The following is a 22,392-nucleotide window of genomic DNA, read 5'->3' on the forward strand; positions in this document are numbered from 1 at the left end:
TGGGCGATTCCCAAAACATTTTTCTCCTAGCAGAACACCTTCCAGGGAAGGACAATCAGATTGCCGACCTGCTCAGCCAGCACAGCCAACAACTACACGAATGGGAGATTCACCCCCAAGTTCTCCAGCCATTCTTCGAAGAGTGGGGTCACCCTGAGGTAGACCTGTTTGCCACAAAAGAAAACTCCAAATTCCAGTACTTTGCCGCCAGGTTCCCTCATCCGTTGTCTCAGGGCAATGCGATATGGATGAACTGGTCAGGCAGATTTGCGAACGCTTTTCCCCCAGCACTGCTGATCCCGCTGGTGGCAGCAACACTCACTCACACTAATCCTAGTTGCTCCCACATGGGCGAGACAACCGTGGTACACAAAGTTCCTAGAACTTTCATTAGTTCCTCATCAAAGACTGTGCCTTGCTCCCCATCTTCTAACTCAGAACCATGGAGAAATCAGACACCCAGATCCCAATCCGATGAACCTAGCGATCTGGCTCCTGAGGTCTTAGAGTTCGGATACCTTAACTTGCCCCCAGACTTCATGAACATCATTAGGGAGGCAAGGCGACCAACCACACGAGCGTGCTATGCAGCTAAATGGAAGAGATGTTATTTACTGCAACAATAACCAAATCAACCCATTAGACGCTTCCATACAAAACATTATATGTTACCTGCTGCACTTACAAAGATGTAACTTAGCATACTCTTCTATACGACTACACCTCGCTGCTATAGAAGCATACCTTCAAAACAGGCAACACCTTTCACTGTTTAGAGTACCAGCAATCAAAGCCTTCATGGAGGGTTTAAAAGGGTGATCCCTCCAAGACACCCCCCTTCCCCAGTCTGGAATCTAAATATAGTACTTAGCAGACTTATGGGACCTCCTTTCGAACCTCTACACTCTTGCGAACTACAATTCTTAACGTGAAAGGTTGCATTCTTGGTTGCCATTACCTCACTCAGAAGAGTGAGCAAATTACAAGCATTAACAATCCAAGAACCTTTCATGCAGGTACATGCCAACATGGTGGTTCTTAGAACCAACCCTAAGTTCATGCCTAAGGTTGTATCCAATTTCCATATCAACCAGTCAATAGAACTGACAGTATTCTTTAAAAATCCGCAGTCAGTAGCTGAGAGAGCCCTGCACACATTAGATGTGAAAAGAGCCCTACTTTATTACATAGACAGAACTAAATCATTTAGGAAAACAAAACCACTATTTGTTGCTTTTGCACCACAACACAAAGGAAATCCTATTTCAAAGTCAGGAATAGCCAGATGGATCGTTAAATGCATTCAAATATGTTATCAAAAAGCAAAACGCACTTTAACGGTCCCCCCCAAGAGCACACTCTACAAGAAAAATGGGGGCATCCATGGCTTTCCTAGGAAATATTCCTCTTGAAGACATATGTAGAGCAGCCACTTGGACTACCATACACACTTTCACAAAACACTACTATGTAGACGTGCAAGCAAAACAGCAAGCTGCTGTAGGACAGGCTGTCCTTAAAACTCTTTTTCAAACTGCTGCAGCTGAAGCAGGTGACCACCGCTAGAGGAGATACTGCTATACAGTCTATGCACAGATATGAATTCAGCAGCCCACATGCCTCGAACGGAATATGCTACTTACCGGTTTGCATCTGTTCTTGGCATGTAGGGCTGCTGACATTCATATCGCCCGCCCTCCTCCCCGGTGCCTGTCGCAGAATCATTCTCAGGCATGGTCATCACTTTCTGTATTACACTCCATCTCTGCCGCAATGGCTAAAAACAATCTGAGGATGGAGAGGATGCCCATGCGCACTGTAGTCCAAGGGAGGAGCCACCTATCTCGTGATACTTCGACTCTTCCAAGATAACAAGGTGCAATCATCCGGACCCAACACTAGGCGGCGATCTATGCACAGATATGAATGTCAGCAGCCCTACATGCCAAGAACAGATGCATACTGGTAAGTAGCATATTCCTTTTAGATTCCTTACCACTCCACCCATCCTCCCCGTTCTGCGAATTGGTTTCTAGGGTTAAGGGCATTTTTTCAGAGCCCTAGTTTGTGCACCAATGGTCAGTGTCTTGCATGGCTCTGCGTTTCTGGTGCGGAAAGTCTTGACAGAACTGACGTCAGTGCGTGAGGGAGCTGTCTAAGTAGCTTCGCATGGTCATCCTGGTGACAACGACGACTGACGCGGAGCTGACCGATACGCAGAGGCACTGCTGCCGAAAAAACTTTCCAGGATCCAGTCTGACGCCTGGGGGTAATTCTGAGGTAAGGAATCTATAACTAACTAATGTTTCTTACAGATATATCGTTGCCAAAGGTATGTAACTTGTGCATCGAAACTGCGTCATTTTCCAGGCAAAAAGTAGTGGACTAACCATGAACCCCAAACACTCCAACCCCCTCTTCCCTTCCCCTTAAAAACAAACACAGATGAAGCTAACCTTTCCCTCGAGAGTCTTCATCTTCTAAGTGGAAGAGCCTGGAAAGGTCATCTGCATTGGCATGGTCAGCCCCAGGTCTGTGTTGTATGGTAAAGTCCATCCCCTGTAGGGAGATTGTAGGAAAGTAGGATCTCCTTTCATGGTTACCCCTATTTGTTTGCCTGGTGCTATGCTGTTTCTGACAAGTCTGACTGGGATCCTACTAATCAGGTCCCAGTCTGTGCTTTCTCCCCTAAATTGGTAAGTACTTGGGTACATCCCAGATTGGACACTGGTGTACGCATATCAGTCCCTAGTATATGGTACTAAGGTACTCAGGGCATGGGTACACCAGGGACCCCCAAGGGCTGAAGCATGCATTACACCACCCATGGGGGATCACTTAAACTATAACTGCTGGCTTGCCATTGCAGCCTGTGTAAGCTTGTGCGAGCACCACTTACGACAGATAGGTTTGCCTATATATGAGGTCACTGCACTTAAAACCTATATCACCCCTAAAGCAGTCCTTTCAATCCTGAAGGCAGAGTACTTGGTTCCAAGTGTGAGGGTGCCCCTGCATGAGCAGGACACCCCTACAACCTTCGGAGACCATTTTCCCGGGTTACAAGTGCATCAGCCATTACGATACATAGAGTAGCCATGTGTCATTATGCGATGACCATCTTAAACTTGCTGTAACAAACCCCGTCTTTTTTGTTATCAAACGGGAGGTATGATTCCATGCACTGTAAAGCTCCTCCGGGAGGCCCTCAGTGCTCCCGGTACCAGTCTTCTAGACCTGGACAGCACAGCATGGCTGCTGCCGGCCAGAGACACGGTGCTGCCCTCCTGCTGCCAAGTCAAGCAGGGGGGAGGCAGACAATCGGTATCCTGTCACAGGGAGTAGTGGCCTATTCCCAGACAGGATTTAGTGTATTGGGGCCGGTGGGAGTGCCTGCCAGTGCCACTCAGTCTGCTTGACGGGCACATTTTGTGCTCTCCTTGCATAGTCCACTTCAAACCAGCTCAGGGTTGGCTCATGCTCTGGCGCAAAACTGGACAAAGGACATGAAGATATCCTCCCCACTGTCCAAATCCTTCCCTCGGAGGGACCCATGAATCAACCCAACCCTTTCCTCAGGGTATTTAAGGGCTTACCTGTGGGTGGGTCCCTAGATTCGTTGTGGGGCCAGATTAATTTCAGACATCACTTCTTCAACTTTCTGGGCACTCTGGACTTTGCTCTGGGCATCAAGGCTGCAACTGTGAAGACTCCTGCTGCTCTTGATTTAGTCGCCCTGCTCGTCTGCTGGAACGCCTGTGCCATACAGGAACCTTCCAAGACACCTGAAGGAATCTCCCTTGACGTGAAGGAGTCGCTTCCCTGCATCTGCAGGCCCAGCAACTAAGCTGTCAGGTCTGCTGATCCTGGGCTCCCACGGACTCTGAAAGGCTCAGCGACACAGGTAGTGGTACTTCACAAACCTCGCGGCCTGCCATATCCTCTCACCAAGTTTGGGCTAGTATCCCGTGTCAAAGCCGCAGGAACCAAACCCCTGTGCACTGTATCGACTTGTAGTTGCAAAGGGTTGTTGGCTTCCTTCCTTTAAGATCTTCGGGCTCCAAGAAGCACCAACCTCCGGCATCCTGTGACTAAGATCTTCATCCTCACCGTATCACTTGCACTTTGGGCTTGCATCTCTGGTGAGCTGCTTGAGGTCCTCTTGTGACTCCAGTGCCTCCGGCCTGTGGGTCCTCTTGAGGGTCTTCTTTGAATTATTTGGGCTCCCCTGATTTTGGGCCGTGCCCTGACTCCCCCTGCTTGCGGTGAGTCTCCTAGACCTTGCTGATCCTGATATTGTACTTACTTCAACTTCTATGTTGGTTGTAGTTTCCAAGGCTTGTTGGTGCTCCAGCTGGACACTGACCCTTCAACTCTCGACATCCGTGGGACAGCTTGTGTACGGCTCCTGGACTTCCACAGCATCACCTGGTCCACACAGCTGCACGTTCCAAGGTCACAGTCGGCTCTCCTGCAACACTGTACATCGGTGGGCATTAGTTTTCGGTGCCTCCTGGTCACTCTTGAGTGACATGGACTCTTTGCCCTCCGCTTGCAGGTTCTTCACATCTTGATTCCACCTTTGGGTTCCACTGGACACTTTCACCTTCCCCAGCAGCTGCATCTTCCTGAAGTCCTCCGTTGGGTTCAACAGCGGTTTCAGACGCCACTTCACACCTATGCACCCAGCGTTCCTGGTGCCGGCATCCTGGTTCCTAAGGTCTCCACGGGTGGGGTGGCTCTCCAGCCTTCTATCTTCCACAGGGTTTCTTCAGGGTCCACTGGGAAGGGTCCTTCTTTAAAATTGCAATCGCGACTTACCCAATGATTTGCATTGATCCCACGGTCCTGTTTACACTCTGCACACGGCCTTCGTGGGACTCCTGGTTACTTACCTCGGGTGGGTCCTTGTGTCCCCGGTACTACTGCGTCTTCTGGGTATAGTCTTGACTTAAGTCGTGGTTGGCATCCCACTATTTTAGTATATGGTTTGGTCTCCGCATGGTGACTGCTGTGTATTGTGTGCTACTTACCTGTTTCTATTGAAAAGTATTGTGTGCATTGGTTATATCTCCGGCTAGGAGATATCTGTATGTGTTAGTGAGTGTCTTATAATAAATACATATTTTTATAAATACTCTGTGTGGTTCCTTTTCACTTAATCTATAACTATAAGATTATGTTCTGGTAATACAAGCTGCTTTACTCTCCTCCTGGACTAAGCATGAAAGCTGCTCTCCACAGCTAACACGTAGAGGGCTTTCTAAGGTTGTCTAAGACCACTAAAATCACTATCTGAAAGAAACGGATTAGTGTTAGATTCCTTACCTTCGAATATCCCCAGGCGTCAGACTGGATCTGGAAAGTTTTGCGTAGCAGTACCCATGCACGTCTGTAGGCGTCGTCTGCGGCTCCGTGTCCGTCGTCGGCGTCGTGATCGCCGGGATGACTGTCGGAGTACCTAGACGCCGCCCTCGCACGCTGACGTCCGTTCTTCTTTTTTCCGCGCCAGCAAGCGCAGATTCGGGAAGAGCAGTACTTAGTCATTTTTTGACTAACTTTTTGATCTATTTTGGATCACTTCTCGAGACGATCTTCTACTCGCGGTGCTGGTAGGGATGCCTGGGTTTGAACCTTGCGAGGATTTTCTCTGCTTGATGTCGGTGACCGACCCCCACCGTCAGTGCCTTTACTGTCTCGGGGCCGACCACGATGACAAGGTCGTGCCCCGACTGCCGGGCATTGACCTCGAAGGCTAGGAGGGAGTGGTCCTGTAAGCGACTCAAGCTCAGGCAGTCGGCCCGGCGCTGCTTCAGGTCCAGAAGGAGGTCGAGGGACCGGTCGCGGGGCCGCAGTCATCGCCGCTCGACGAGTCACCACCACTCATCGGGCTCCAAGTCCTCAGATAAGTCGAGGCACTTTAAAAAGAAGTCAAAGAAGCGTCATTGCACTTCCGACGCAACGCAGCAGGGCGGTTCTGCCGGAGCCACATGAACCCCGCGTCCAGCTCCAAATCCCCGCTGGTCCCTGGGCTGCACGCGACACCGGAAGAGATTCGTGACTTCCTCGTGGCCATGAGGACTCACTTCCCACCGTCGGGCCCTGTCGAGGCGCCTCCGGGCCCCGCGGGTCCGTCTGAGAGCCCTAGCAGGCCGGCAGCTTAGGCGCCGTCGGGTGCTGCGGCCCCAGCGCCGTCGACGACTCCGGGACGTCGCCAGTTGACCTTACGACCACTCCGCTGGCGCCGTCCCCAAGGGTGTCGCCCACAACGACGTCCCCGGTTCCAACCCCGGTCCGGCGCCGTCTTCGACGCCGATGGGTGAGCCATTCACCGGCGACCCGGCTCTATCATTTTTCCCTGACTATCAAGAGATGGATGACGAGGAGGACTTTGAGGGGTCTGAGGATCCTCTGGCACTGCAGTGCCAGTTGAGCCAGGACTGGGCAGACGAGCTGGGGGAGGCCAGTGGTCTGGACACTTTGCCCGACACTGGATTTGTCTCCCCTCCTACCGTGGCTTTGGAGGAGGGGGCTGCTTACAGCGTGGTGTTGACTAGGGCAGCCAAGGCCTTGGCTCTTGAGCTCCCTGTCGCGGCTGTGAGGACTAACCTCCTCACTGAGGTGCTCAAACCGCAGGCAAGCTCCTCAGAGCCTCTCCTGCCATTTAACAAAGCCCTCACCGACGTTCTGGTGGGCACCTGGTCCAAACTCTCTACGGGCCTTCCTGTAGATCGAAACATGGCCCGACGCCACCGCCCGGCTCCGGGCGACCCCAGCTTCCTGTCCGTTCACCCCACCCCAGAGAGCCTGGTGATCTAGGCCTCTACATCCCAGAGCGCATTCCCGACCGCTCCTCCGGATCGGGAATCCAAAAGGTACGATCAGTTTGGGAAGAAACTGTTCTCCTCTCTGAGTTTGGGGCTGCGGTCTGTCAACACCGCCTGCCTTTTGGGCCGTTACACCCACTCTCTGTGGGATACAGTTGCGGAAGTGCTGCCCCAGTGCCCGGTGGAGGTCCAGGGAAAGCTTACCCAAGCCCTAGCGGAAGGGCGGGATGCAGCATGCTATTCGATACGGTGTGAACTTGATACCACGGACTCGCTGGGTAGGGCGAATTCAACGACCGTGGCGGTTACACACCACGCCTGGCTGAGGTCCGCCAACTTTTCAGGGGATGTCCAGGCCACCCATACGGACATGTCTTTTGATGGCTGTCGCCTCTTTCAAGGACTCCAGGGCTACGGCCAAGTCCTTGGGCCTCGGACAACGGCAGTATATTTCCGCTTTTCGCCCCTTTCGTGGCCAAGGAAGGGGCGCCCCCACACATCCAGCTAGCCACAGGCCGCAGACCCGACATCAATGCGGACGTGGTAACAGCCGTGGCGGTGCCAGAGGACAACGGCAAGGTCAGTCCACATATGCCCCGCAGCATCTACCTCAAAGCCTTCCTAGTCAGAGCTTTCAGGCCCATTCGACACCAGTGGGGGGCAGGGTTCACAATCACCTCCTCCACTGGCGCACCATCACATCGGACAGGTGGGTGCTGCAAATTGTCCGAAGGGGCTACTCCCTCCCCTTTAAGACGACCCCTCCAGCCATGCCACCGCATGTCGGAGGATCACTTGCAACTTCTGCAGGAGGAAGTTATGGCCTTCTTGGCCAAGGGGGCCATCGTGCGTGTTCCTGGGCCAGAAGTAGGGCGTGGTTGCTACTCCCACTACTTTCAGGTACCCAAAAAGGGGAAAGGAGACCTACGCCCTATCTTGGACCTCCGGAGCGTCAACGGCTTCCTCCGGCAGGAGAAGTTCAAAATGCTGACATAGGCTTAGGTCCTAGCTGCCCTGGACCCTGGAGACTGGATGGTAGCGTTGGACTTGCAGGACGCTTATTTTCACATCCCCGTTCTGCCGGCCCACCGGCATTACCTGCGGTTCACGGTAGGCTGTAGGAGAGTAGGGTCTGCAATCCTATGATCACCCAGATTTTTGCTTTTTGCTTCACTGGTTTACGACTTTCCCTGGCTGTGGGCCTGCTAATCAGACCCACAGCCTAGCTGTTCTCTCCATTCCAAATTGTACCCAGGTACTGAATTGGCACTGGGCCCTCTCCAAGTCCCTGTACCCAGGGCAGAGGTGCACCCAGAAGTCTCCCAGGGGCTGCAGCATGCATTATGCCACCCCTGGGCTGACTAACTAAAACAGACACAACTGGCTGCTTGACAGCTGGGGGCAAGGAGGTGTAATCACCCCTGCTCTAGATATAGTATACCTATATCTAAACTGAAAATGGGCACACAGATCTCCTATCAGTCACTCCTATGGCAGGCCTTAACAATCCTGAAGGCAGAGTGCTTAGAATCGTGTGAGATGGTGCTCTGGCATGAGCTGAGCCTGTCTGCGGCTTTCGGGATCTATCCCTTAGCCGTTTCCATGATAGCGTCAGACCATATACTCTTAAGTGCCTTATAATCCTCGCGGTTATGGTAACTTTGGTCTGACATTATCTAAACATGTCGTGTAAGGTGTCATACGCTTTGGAATACTACCCCCTCGCCAGTTCAGGCGACGGGGGTAGCATTCCACCCCTCTAGAGGGAGAAGACATGTTGGTAGCCTGTAACCCCGGTTAAAGTCGAACATAGCCTCAGCTCCACAAAATGGATGCTGCCACCGAGACACAAGTCTGACCTCCTGCTGCTGGGAGTCCTTCCAGCGAGGAGTGCTTGGACAAAGGGTTTCCTGTCGGGGGCGGTGCTAGCACCATCCCAGACAGGGTTTTGTGTATCCCAGGTAGGCAGGGCTATAGAGGAAGGTGACTGCAAGTGGCACCCCGGTGCTCACTGTGCATATGCCGGCTCAAACCAGTTCCTGGGGCACACCAGCCCCTGAGCTGGGGAGAGACCGGACAAAGGAGAGGGGTGTAACCACCCCCCTCCTAGTCCCACCCATAGGGCAGGACTTAGTCGCGTGCCAGCCCCTTTTCTCAGGATAAAGGTAGGAGCAGGCCCCCTTCCAAATTAGATAATCTTTGAATCCTGAAACTACTTTCTACGAAAGGAACTCAAGACTTCTTCCTAAGATTTCTCCCTTGTGACTAAGGAGTAGTCACCCTGCACCCGCAGGCACCAACCAAGCATCGCGGTTTGCTGTAAGTCTCTCCTCCGGATCAAGACTGCCCAGCTCGACTAGAACCGGCTTCCCTGGCACCTCTGACCTCTACCTGCATCATCAGCCCAGCTGAGATCCGTGGGTGTGACGAGACCTCGAGGGACCGGCCATCTTCAGAACTGCACAACGCTTGTCCAGCACGACCACCGAGTGACCCTCGACCGAGTGCTTTGGGGTAAGAGAAGCCCCGACCCTGAGCAGCTCCGGCACCGAAGTTCAGCCCCCTTGCATCCACGAGATCTGCGTGGGGCCCTTCTGCTCTTTGCTGCTCACCGCGTTGTCCAGGTCACTTGCCCGTTGGCTAGTGGCCCTTCTGACGACGAACCACGACGACTGTGAGAAGTTGGCCTGATATGCAGTGCTCACTATTCTAGTGATCACTATGTATCATTCCAACGACCCTTATTGATGATTGGTTGTAAGTCAACCTGATAGACCAGCTATCCTAGTAGCATGGACAAGAGCAGTCTTTAGGCTAAACTCTAGAGGGCGTGTTAAGCCAGCTGTTTACCACCACATTTACCCTTTGAACACCAAGTGAAAGGACACCACACAAGTTGTTATGAAAATAAAAGTATATTTATTTATAACAGTACTACCCTGAACTCTTTGAGTCAGGGAGCTAAGCACAATACAAAACTCTTAAGAAAACACTAAGTCGCACAATTTACACAAATGCCCTAGGGGCACGAAAAACCATATACTACAAAAGTGGAATGCGAATTACTAACAGGTAAGTAACTATTCTCAGAGGCTTTGGGATCACTAGGACTAGACTACTGAACCTTTAGATTACGAGCAGGAGGCCTAGGGAGATCGGGTGCAGAGTGTGCACTCTCACGCGGGATGCGGAACAAAGTCTATGGAGGCTAGTAAATGCAAAGTTAGTGTTATCGGACGAATCCGACTAGGTAGAGCTGAAACGTAAAAGGATCTGGACACTTAGATAGTTAGGCTATGCTGGTGCACTGAAATGCTTAGGTTACCTAGCCCAGGGGCGGCGGCTGCATAGGTCTGAAAAGACGTCGGGAATCCTCGTTGCAGTCTATGGAGCCTGAAAGAAGAAGTTGCTGGCAGGCGACCAGTGAAGATGTTCAATGTGATCCAAGCCTGGATCGATGAAGATGGAGACCTGTAAGCAGAGGGGACCAAGTCCTGAATCACTAGCCGGTGATTAGGTGGGCACCAGGATGGCACCGGGCGAAGTCACCTCGACCAGGTGAGTGGGCGACGCTGGGCTCTGCTGTCTCTCGACCAGGAGGCGTTGTCGGCGACCAGGATGGAGGGGCGAGCTGTCCCACGAAGGTATTTGCTGTCGACGTCGCTGGACCCAGGATTGGGGCAACAACTCTTGGCAAATGCAAGCCCACGCGGTGGACTCAAAATGGCGTCTGGAGTGGACCAGGAGGGTCGAGCTGGGCAGTTTTGATCCGGAGGATGGACTTACAGCAAACCGCAAGAGCACCGGGGTGCCACTTGCAGTCACCTTCCTTTCAGCCCTGCCTACCTGGGATACACAAAATCCTGTCTGGGATGGTGCTGGCACCGCCCCTGACAGGAAACCCTTTGTCCAGGCCTCCGTTGCTGGAAGGACTCCCAGCAGCAGGAGGGCAGACTTGTGTCTCGGTGGCAACATCCATTTTGTGGAGCTGAGGCTATGTCTGACTTTAACCGGGGTTCACAGTTACATACATGTCGTGTCCCTCTAGAAGGGTGGAATGCTAACCCCTCCGGAATCCGACTGCCCAGCTCGACAAGACCCGGCTTCCCTGGCACCTCCGACCTCTACTCACCTCTACAGCCAAGCTGAGAACCGTGAGTGCGACGAGACCTCAAGGGACCGACTATTGCCAAGACTGCACGACTTCTGCACAGCAAGCCCGCCGAGTAATTTCCTGGTGAGTGCTTTGGGGTCCGAGAAGCCCCGACCCTGAGCAGCTCCAGCACCGAAGATCAGCCCCCCAGCATCTCCACGATCGGCGTGGGGCCCTTCTGCTTTTTGCTGCTCACTGCGTTGTTTGGCTACTAGCCCGCTGGCTTGTGGCCTTCTGAACGACGCCCGACGACATCACTGCTGCTGGTCTGGTTGCTCCAGACTGGCTCTTGCTCCCTTCCAGAAGAGGAGCACCCCGGACCCTCCTGGTCCACTCAAGACGCCATTTTGAGTCCACCGCGTGGGCTTGAATTAGCCAAGGCTTGTTGCCCAATCCTGGGTAACTTCGACGCCGACAGCTTCATCCATCGTGGGACAGCTCGCCTCTCCATCCTGGTCGCCGACAACGCCTCCTGGTCCGTGAGATCTGCAGAGCCAGCGTCGCCCACTCACCTAGTCGAGGTGACTACCATCCGGTGCCCTCCTGGTGCCCACTGACTACTGGTTAGTAGTCACGAACTTGGTCCCCTCTGCTTTCAGGTGTCATCCATCTTCCAGATCCAGGCTTGGATCAACTCGAACTATCTTCACTGGTCGCCTGCCAGCATCTTTCTTCCAGGCTCCTGGTCCGGCAACGAGGATTCCTGACGTCTTTTGAGACCTATGCAGCTGCAGCCCCTGGGCTAGGTAACTTCGGCATTTCGGTGCCCCAGCATAGCCTCACTATCCAAGGGTCAGGATCCACTGTCGTTTTCTCCCTACCAGGTCGGGTTCGCCCGTGAACACTAACTTTGCCTTTACTAGCTAACATAGACTTTGTCCCGCATCCCGCGTGAGAGTGCACACTCTGCACCCGAGTCCCCTGGGCCCCCTAGAAGTAATCTAACGATTCCCTAGTCAAGTCCTAGCGATTCCAAAGCCTATTAGTACTGTACTTACCTGCTAGTAATTTCGCATTCCAGTTTTAGAGTATATGGTTTTTCGTGCCCCTCGGGCATTTGTGTATACCGTGCTAACTTAAGTATTTTCGTAAGAGTTTTGTTGTGTGCCTAGCACCCTGTCCTCATAAAGAGTACAGGGTTGTTGTGATTCTAATAAATACATTGTTTATTTTCATAACACTTGTGTGGTGTCCTTTCACTGGGTGTTCAAGGGGTAATGTGATGGTAAAACAGCTGGCTTAACACGCCCTCTAGAGTCTTAGCCTTAGACTGCTCGTATCCATGCTACTAGGATAGCTGGTCTATAAGGTTGACTTACAACCAATCATCAATAAGGGTTGTTTGGACTGATATATAGTGATCACTAGAATAGTGAGCACTGCACATCAGGCCAACTTCTCACAGTTAGTATTCCAATTCGTATGACACCTTACTCGACATGTTTTGATAATGCTATGCCAAAGTTAGCATTTAACCGCGAGGATTATAATGCACTTAAGAGTATATGGTATAGCGTTATCATGGAACAGCTATTTGGACTTGGTTCCGCAAGCTGCAAACGGGCTCAGCTCATGCCAGAGCACCATCTCACATAATTCCAAGCACTCTGCCTTCAGGATTGATAACCAAAAAACTATGAGGGGGTGGCTCTAATCAGTATGGCTGAGCCGATATCCAAAAGAACAAAGAGGGAATGCCAGTACTGATACAGAAATTATTTAACATTTAGACACAGAACCCGAAAGAGTAATTCAAGGCTGGGAGCTGATTAGTAGCTTTTATTATTTAGTTCAAAAGAACAGCTGTATTTTAGAAAAACGTATTCAAAAAGATAAACAATATTACATGCTACGCACAAAAATAAGAAATAAGGGAATCTTTCATCATATCAAGCATGTCACAAGCATACAACATTCAACCATTCGGGAACAACAGGAATTATTAACATGTGCAATATATTACAGTGATTAATATGTTACAGTGAACAAACAAGCACAGCAAAGCTGGAGAAGGCCACGGTCTGCAAGATATCTTGGATGATATTACTAGAGAATTATATACAAAAAGTACATTCCTTACACAAATTAAGCTATTCTTGGTTTTTTTTGTTTAAAGAAACAATAAACAAAGTAATGTACAAGAAGTGGTGAAAAGCAACAGAGCGGTTCAAATGAGCTTATCACCCATGCAGACTCGAGGGTGGCAATGGGCCTACGCGTTTCGAATCCTGCCGATCTATGAGGATTCTCTTCAGGGCCTTTAGTTATATCTATAACAAGAGAAAAGAAAAGAAGGTTTGAGGAAGAGAGTTAAAATGTACATACAGTGGATCAACATCAGATTCCTCACTCAGGTTACCCCCTCTCATCCGCAGCTTCCCGGGGTGGTGGAAATACTAGGCTCGGGGGAAAACATAATTATAGAAGCAGGCTCGAATTCCCTACGGGGCCTAATCAAAGTGGCTGAAGAATGAAAAACATTTGTGGTCTTACCTGCCTTAAGGTGGGCGTGAATGCTATGCTAGAGGCAGAGTCACTTAGGAGAACGGAGGTGGTGCCTATAAATGAGTGGACACACATATAATCAGAATAGGCATTTTACTGATACAGGGCTACAAGTTCTAAAAATAACTACCACAGTCCTTACCTATTGTTAATAAGCCTTTATTTTGGAGTGCAACGGCCGTCGAAATGGAAGTGAAAAAAGCACGATGTCTATAAAAAAGAATAGCGGGACACAAGCTTTTGTTAACTAAAATTGCCTCGAGACGCTAACATGTTGGAGTGTAACTGCTGTCATTTCTTACCAAAAAGAATGGACATTCAAAGATGAGATTGCTGTAATCATTATCTAGGATGGTTTAAGGAACCGTGGTTGATTGCGAAGGGCGTGGTCCGCCAAACGCGGCTTGCTGCTTACAAACGGATCAAAAGCCCTGCAAAATGTAACATAATGAATGTTAGCGGACCATTGGAACGAGTCTAACTAAATTGGAAAAAAGTTGTAGGCGTATTACCATGGACACGGCGCAGCACGCTGGAAGCATTTTGAAAGGGATTGCTACGGTAAAAAACAACGGGATAAGGGTTAGTTACGGGGCAGTATAGTATAGCTGGCTGACACTACGAGACATACGTCTGATAATACTCACAATTGAATCACTATTCCAGGGCCTCGGTCGACGGCGTGGCAAGGAGTACGCACTCTGGCACAAGCGCCTTAGCTAGCTGGGCTGCCGTGCAACCGCCCATATATACAGGTCGGTAATTGGTAGACGCCCACTATGTTTCCGGTATTCAGTTTGGAAACAGAAAACCCGGGCCGGATTAGCAGGCCCACAAGGTTTTCCAGTGGTCCACTAAAAACGAGGGATTTGGCAGGCATAGGGGGAACAAACCTACCTATAATTTAAATACTTCACTCAGTTCATTCAGCCCAGACACCGAGGTGTCAAATTTGACTATTAAAAAAGCTTCCCGTTTTGACAAAGCAAGATTTTGATCGCCACCACGAGGATTTTTTTCCACTTTGGAAATCACAGTCCATTTGAGGTCACTGACAACATGTTGCATCCGCGTCCAGTGGAGCACCAGAGGGGCATTTTCGACTTTCTTTTTAATTCTCGATTTGTGTTGCGAGATCCGATGTCGGATCTCCTGATTGGTTTTACCTATGTACAGTAGGTGACAAGGGCATGTAATGCCATAAACAACAAACTTACTCTTACAGTTACTAAAGGATTCATGTTTCCAGAAGATGCCGTTATGCTGGAACAATGAACCCTCAATAGAAGATTCACAACAAAGGCACGTGCCACATTTATGGTGTCCACGAATGGGGGGCATCCCCATCATTTGGCGCAATGTCACAGGTTTAGGTGCTGGCATCGCAGCACGGACAATGTGGTTTGCAATGTTATTTTCCTTTTTGAAGGCAAATAGAGGCATGTCTACAAGGCTTTCATCCAGGTCTTTCACTAGATGCCAATTCTGCTTTATGACTTTTTTCAGATGATTAGCATTGGGGCAATACGTAGTGACACAAACCTGTCGTTTCAGGTCAGGTTTAATTTTTCGTTCTAGGGTGGTCTCACGTGGTGTCCATTGTGCTCTCTTCATACAGCTCTTCACAAGTTTCTTTGGGTATCCCCTATCACACAATTTAGATGTTAAATTGGCTGAGTGATATTGAAAATCTTCTTTAAATGTGCAGTTCCTGCGGACTCGAAGGAACTGCCCATAGGGGAGGTTTTCTCTGAGGTTCCTGGGGTGGTTACTTGAAAACATCAGGGACTTGTTTCTGTCAGTGGGCTTGCTGTATAGAGTAGTGGCCAGTTTCCCTTCACAAGGGAAAACCTCCACGTCTAAGAAAGCAATCCTCCTAGTGGAACTGGAAATGCTGAATTTTATATCAGCAGTTCTATCGTTTAACCATTGATACCCAAAGAAACTTGTGAAGAGCTGTATGAAGAGAGCACAATGGACACCACGTGAGACCACCCTAGAACGAAAAATTAAACCTGACCTGAAACGACAGGTTTGTGTCACTACGTATTGCCCCAATGCTAATCATCTGAAAAAAGTCATAAAGCAGAATTGGCATCTAGTGAAAGACCTGGATGAAAGCCTTGTAGACATGCCTCTATTTGCCTTCAAAAAGGAAAATAACATTGCAAACCACATTGTCCGTGCTGCGATGCCAGCACCTAAACCTGTGACATTGCGCCAAATGATGGGGATGCCCCCCATTAGTGGACACCATAAATGTGGCACGTGCCTTTGTTGTGAATCTTCTATTGAGGGTTCATTGTTCCAGCATAACGGCATCTTCTGGAAACATGAATCCTTTAGTAACTGTAAGAGTAAGTTTGTTGTTTATGGCATTACATGCCCTTGTCACCTACTGTACATAGGTAAAACCAATCAGGAGATCCGACATCGGATCTCGCAACACAAATCGAGAATTAAAAAGAAAGTCGAAAATGCCCCTCTGGTGCTCCACTGGACGCGGATGCAACATGTTGTCAGTGACCTCAAATGGACTGTGATTTCCAAAGTGGAAAAAAATCCTCGTGGTGGCGATCAAAATCTTGCTTTGTCAAAACGGGAAGCTTTTTTAATAGTCAAATTTGACACCTCGGTGTCTGGGCTGAATGAACTGAGTTGAAATATTTAAATTATAAGTAGGTTTGTTCCCCCTATGCCTGCCAAATCCCTCGTTTTTAGTGGACCACTGGAAAACCTTGTGGGCCTGCTAATCCGGCCCGGGTTTTCTGTTTCCAAACTGAATACCGGAAACATAGTGGGCGTCTACCAATTACCGACCTGTATATATGGGCGGTTGCACGGCAGCCCAGCTAGCTAAGGCGCTTGTGCCAGAGTGCGTACTCCTTGCCACGCCGTCGACCGAGGCCCTGGAATAGTGATTCAATTGTGAGTATTATCAGACGTATGTCTCGTAGTGTCAGCCAGCTATACTATACTGCCCCGTAACTAACCCTTATCCCGTTGTTTTTTACCGTAGCAATCCCTTTCAAAATGCTTCCAGCGTGCTGCGCCGTGTCCATGGTAATACGCCTACAACTTTTTTCCAATTTAGTTAGACTCGTTCCAATGGTCCGCTAACATTCATTATGTTACATTTTGCAGGGCTTTTGATCCGTTTGTAAGCAGCAAGCTGCGTTTGGCGGACCACGCCCTTCGCAATCAACCACGGTTCCTTAAACCATCCTAGATAATGATTACAGCAATCTCATCTTTGAATGTCCATTCTTTTTGGTAAGAAATGACAGCAGTTACACTCCAACATGTTAGCGTCTCGAGGCAATTTTAGTTAACAAAAGCTTGTGTCCCGCTATTCTTTTTTATAGACATCGTGCTTTTCTCACTTCCATTTCGACGGCCGTTGCACTCCAAAATAAAGGCTTATTAACAATAGGTAAGGACTGTGGTAGTTATTTTTAGAACTTGTAGCCCTGTATCAGTAAAATGCCTATTCTGATTATATGTGTGTCCACTCATTTATAGGCACCACCTCCGTTCTCCTAAGTGACTCTGCCTCTAGCATAGCATTCACGCCCACCTTAAGGCAGGTAAGACCACAAATGTTTTTCATTCTTCAGCCACTTTGATTAGGCCCCGTAGGGAATTCGAGCCTGCTTCTATAATTATGTTTTCCCCCGAGCCTAGTATTTCCACCACCCCGGGAAGCTGCGGATGAGAGGGGGTAACCCGAGTGAGGAATCTGATGTTGATCCACTGTATGTACATTTTAACTCTCTTCCTCAAACCTTCTTTTCTTTTCTCTTGTTATAGATATAACTAAAGGCCCTGAAGAGAATCCTCATAGATCGGCAGGATTCGAAACGCGTAGGCCCATTGCCACCCTCGAGTCTGCATGGGTGATAAGCTCATTTGAACCGCTCTGTTGCTTTTCACCACTTCTTGTACATTACTTTGTTTATTGTTTCTTTAAACAAAAAAAACCAAGAATAGCTTAATTTGTGTAAGGAATGTACTTTTTGTATATAATTCTCTAGTAATATCATCCAAGATATCTTGCAGACCGTGGCCTTCTCCAGCTTTGCTGTGCTTGTTTGTTCACTGTAACATATTAATCACTGTAATATATTGCACATGTTAATAATTCCTGTTGTTCCCGAATGGTTGAATGTTGTATGCTTGTGACATGCTTGATATGATGAAAGATTCCCTTATTTCTTATTTTTGTGCGTAGCATGTAATATTGTTTATCTTTTTGAATACGTTTTTCTAAAATACAGCTGTTCTTTTGAACTAAATAATAAAAGCTACTAATCAGCTCCCAGCCTTGAATTACTCTTTCGGGTTCTGTGTCTAAATGTTAAATAATTTCTGTATCAGTACTGGCATTCCCTCTTTGTTCTTCAGGATTGATAAGGCCTGCCATAGGAGTGACTGATAGGAATATATGTGTCCATTTTAGGGTTAGATATAGGAATACTATATCTAAAGCAAAGGGTGTTTACACCACCTTGCCCCAGCCGTCGTGCAGCCAGTTGTGTCTGTTTGGGTGGCCAGCCAGGGGTGGCATAATACATGCTTCAGCCCCTGGTAGGCCCTGGGTACACCTATGCCCTGGATACCTAAGGTATGCTTTACAGGGACTGATAAGGTGGCCCAGTACCAATTGGTAAAATGCACCCAAGGTACATGGTTGTAATTTAGAGAGAGAACAGCTAGGCTGTGGGTCTGATTAGCAGGCCCACAGCCAGGGAAAGTCGTAAACCAGTGAAGCAAAAAGTAAAAATCTGGGGTGACCATAGGATTGCAGACCCCACTCTCCTACACTCCTCTTTCTTCTTGCCCAGCAGGGCTCTGCTCTGGGCACTGTCAAAGGCTACCTCTCTGCCATTTCAGCCTTCTTGAGGCTTCCTGATCAGCCTTCTCTTTTCATGTCCCCTGTTGTAAATAGATTTCTTAAATGCATCACACACAGGTTTCCTCCTGTTCCTTTCATGATGCCTCAGTGGGACTTGAACCTTGTTCTAACCTATTTGATGTGCGCTCCTTTCGAGCCACTTCACAATTGCCCTCTTCGTCGTCTGACTCTTAAGACTGCATTCCTGGTTGCCATCACCTCTGCCAGGAGAGTGAGTGAGCTCCAGGCTCTATCTTCTAAACCTCCTTTCCTCTGTCCATCCGCACAAAGTTGTTCTGAGAACTCGTCCTTCTTTCCTGCCCAAGGTGGTTACAGCCTTTCATATCGAACAGTCCATCCCCTTGCCCACCTTCTTGCCACCTCCGCATCCCTCGAAAGAGGAAGAGAGGCTCCACCGTCTGGACCCAAAACGTGTGCTCTCATTTTATCTGGATCGCACACGCCAGTTCCGGGTGGACGACCAGCTCTTTGTTGGTTACGTTGGTGCTAAGAAGGGACGGGCGGTGCACAAACGACCATCTCTCGGTGGGTCATGTGGTGCATCAAGGTCTGTTACTTCTTGGCGAAAAAGGAGCCCCCTGTTGGATTGCGGGCTCATTCCACTCGGGCCACAGCGACTACAACTGCCCTGGGCCGGGGAGTCCCCTTGCAGGACATATGTCAGGCAGCTACATGGGCCTCGCTGCACATGTTTGCAAGACACTATTGCCTGGACAGTCAAGTCCGGAGGGATGGCTTCTTTGGCCGTTCCGTCCTCCAGGACTTTCTGGTGTGATCTTGGTTCGCAGACCCACCTCCGGGGTTGGTATTGCTGGGGTATCTATTCTAAGGTAAGGAATCTAAAATTAAACTGTTTCTTTCAGATGAACAAGTTAATTACCTTCAGTAACGATATATCTGTAAGAAACAGTAGTTAGTGTTGGATTCCTTACCGCCCCACCCATCCTCCCCGTTCTGCGAACCGATATCTAGGGTTAAGATATCTCCCTTTGAGGGCCCTAGTTTCATGGCACCAGTGTCGGTCTCTGGCATGGCTGCGTTCCTGGCGCGGAAAGCTATGTACAAGAACTGACGTCAGCACACGAGGGCGGCGTCTAAGTACTCCGTCATCCCGGCGATCACAACGACGGACGGGGAACCACAGACGACGCCTACCGAAGCGCAGGGGTACTGCTACGCAAAACTTTCCGGATCCAGTCTAAGGCCTGGGGATATTCTAAGGTAAGAAATCTAACACTAACAACTGATTCTTACAGATATATCGTTACCGAAGGTAACTAACTTGTGCGTAAGGGTTGTCTGTATTGGTGTAAGTGTACACAGTATACCAAGCCAGCTTCTCACAGTAACGTTTTCTCTTCTCATTCTCTCATTCCATACATAATCTCTTGCCCTTCTCTATTGCCTCCATTAGCCTCATTGTCACCTGAGCGAGCTGAAGATTCTGATGCCCTGACGGCTGTCAGCAGCCAGTTGGAGGGCTCACCTATGGACACCAGTAGCTTAGCTTCCGGCACGCTGGATGAAGGGGGTGGAGAAAACACAGGACATGTAAGCACTGAGCAGCTGGGAGCAGATACTGCCAATGTCTCTGTACCCCAAGATATCGAAGCACCATCTGAAAGTGAGGGCCAACCGGATCCTTCGCCACAAGTAGAAGTGAGGTAAGTAGGCATATGTGCACGCTATTATGAGAACAGGACCTTTTTGAGTGCATTATCTGCCAAATTTTACTTTTTGGTGCCACAGCAGTTGTGGGTTCTTATTCAAACTACACATGGAGTGGCTCTAGTAAGTCAATATTTTAGGTAGGACTTACTTGAAAAATAGATCAATAATGCATTGAGCAATTTATTGTCTTTATCTTGTCTGTGACTGAGGTATGGGGCTCTGAATACAGGTTCCCTTGGCACTTAATTGCATACTGTTGAGACAGGAGTTCATGGATGGCTGAGAAAATCTGTCCGACCCACTTCGTATTTCTTTTGCCTGCCTACGTTTTGTATTCCACTGGTCTCAATCTGTGAAGTGCGTCATCGTTTTGTAGTACATTCCAAAGTCAAACCTAGACTCTTTTAATCCTCCCTTCAGCCAACGGGTCGGTTTAAAGCAGAAAGCTGTGCAATAAGTGAGTGAGGATGGCGGTGGAAGGGCATAGCTGACCATGTATTATAGTTTAGGGTTTTATACTTGTTTGATTTTACAAAGGAGATGAGACCGGTTGTGTTCAGAGAATTTGGTAAGGTACATATTGTAAATTGTAGCCGGTTTGATTACCTAAAAGTTAAAGCTTCCCCCTCTCTCCTCGTCTCTCTCAGTTCTTTTACAGTGTCATCATCCGAGCTCCCTACCACACAAGATTCTACCATATTAGGGACGGATCCTAGGGGAATACTGGAAGAACCCCTCCCTTCAACAAGCAGCGAAGAGGAAGACCCCCTGGCAGGTAATCCTGCAACCCATCTAGGTTAGAATCCGTATCTTAAAAGCAGAGTGAGATAAGCATCTGTTGCTAATGAACTGTTGTCATTTCCTTGTCAACCAAAGCCAGTTCTACGTTCTTGGATAGTATCAAACATTCAGAGCTTCTCACTCACCTCCATTGAACATTTCACAGGACTCCTGTTTCTTACGGGGTAATTGTTCCCTCAGCAGCTGGCTTGCCACAAGTGCTGTCAGTGACTGACGCACATAGCTTATACAAATGTCACTTAATGGATACTTCTCAGCTAGATTTAACGTTCCCTCCTTGTGCGCAAGTAGAAGCCAACCTAAATATAACAATTCAATGAAAATAAAACATTGACTAACCTTTCATTTCATGTTGAAATGGGTTAGTGTGAGAAAGTGCCATCTTTCTTGCATTGGTATGCCCCCACTTTTTTCTGAACTGCTGATGTGCTTTGACTGAGTGTGCCCTGGGTCCCTGCCAATCAGGTACCCAGGGCCTGTGTTCCTTCCCTACAAAGAAAAACTATGCTGAAACAAAATACCCAATTGGCATCTCTGGCCCCTGTCAGCCCCTAGCAAATGGTACCCTAGGTACCCAGGGCATGGTGACCAGAGAAGACCCCTGAGGGCTGCAGGACTTATTGTGCCACCCTCAAGGGCCCTGTACCCTGTCTCCCACACACTGCCTTTGCAGGCTGAGTGCCAAAGTCCAGAACTAAACAAAGAGTCGACATGGCACACATCCCTGTGTGCCATGCCCACAGAACCCACTGCCCTGGCATACTTCAGTCACCCCTCTAGCTGGGTGCCCTATGCCAGAGGGGAGGGCTCAGGTGTATGAGCCCTGTGCCCCTACAGTACCAAGGGCCATTTCTGGGCACTGTAAGTGCAGTGCTGTCATTTAAGAGTATATGGACAGCAGTTAGGGGGAAAGCCCTGTGAAGCGATTCTTTCTATTTATAAAGCAAAATGCTTGGCAGCAGCGTTGTATGGTGCAGCTATATGGGGGTACAAACATGTGGATGAGCTACAAAAGGTGGAAAATAATTTTTTTTGCTCCCTTTTATCTATTCCCCAATCTTCACCCACGTTTGCCACTCACCAGGAGTTGGGGATGGGGTATTTGTCTGATCAGATCAGCTTGGCTCCCCCTTATTTGTTGGCTAAAAACCTGGCTTAACCCAGAATTAACCTTAAATCGACAGATTTTAAAAGATTGTCTCAGGCTCGAAAAGGGGAATGAAATTTTTAATGTAAAAAAAATGTTAGCGAAACTTGGGCGGACAGATCTATTTGAAAATCCAGATGGTATCATTAAAGGGGACATCAAATTGGTTAAAGAGCAATTCCTGTCCCAAAGGTTACAGGAACGGGAGGGTGAGGAACTAAAAAGACCTCTAGTAAGAGTTCATTTTTCATTAGTCAACGCCATCCATCGAGCCCTACTTAAAGTTGGTAACAAGGCCATTCCATCGTTTGCTGCCAACTAAATTCTGCTTCAACTTGATTAACTTTTTACTGGGATCTTATGAAGGGTGGAG

The 22,392-nt window shown here is 48.9% G+C and overlaps 1 protein-coding gene across 2 annotated transcripts in view; it reads left to right on the forward strand.

Annotated features, from left to right (window-relative positions):
• The window catches only part of HUWE1 (HECT, UBA and WWE domain containing E3 ubiquitin protein ligase 1), a 1,655,742-nt gene that overhangs the window by 1,248,884 nt on the left and 384,466 nt on the right, over positions 1-22,392 (forward strand). Inside the window, exons 60-61 of one of the 2 annotated variants that reach the window (XM_078664564.1) lie at positions 19,815-20,064; positions 20,719-20,867. In XM_078664564.1, the coding sequence (XP_078520690.1) occupies positions 19,815-20,064; positions 20,719-20,867 (399 nt within the window). The remainder of the gene's footprint in view (positions 1-19,814; positions 20,065-20,718; positions 20,868-22,392) is intronic. The other variant, XM_078664565.1, reaches the window with a different exon arrangement.

The sequence above is a fragment of the Lissotriton helveticus genome, chromosome 10, assembly GCF_964261635.1.
Source record: "Lissotriton helveticus chromosome 10, aLisHel1.1, whole genome shotgun sequence".
In the NCBI taxonomy this organism is placed as follows: Eukaryota; Metazoa; Chordata; class Amphibia; order Caudata; family Salamandridae; genus Lissotriton; species Lissotriton helveticus.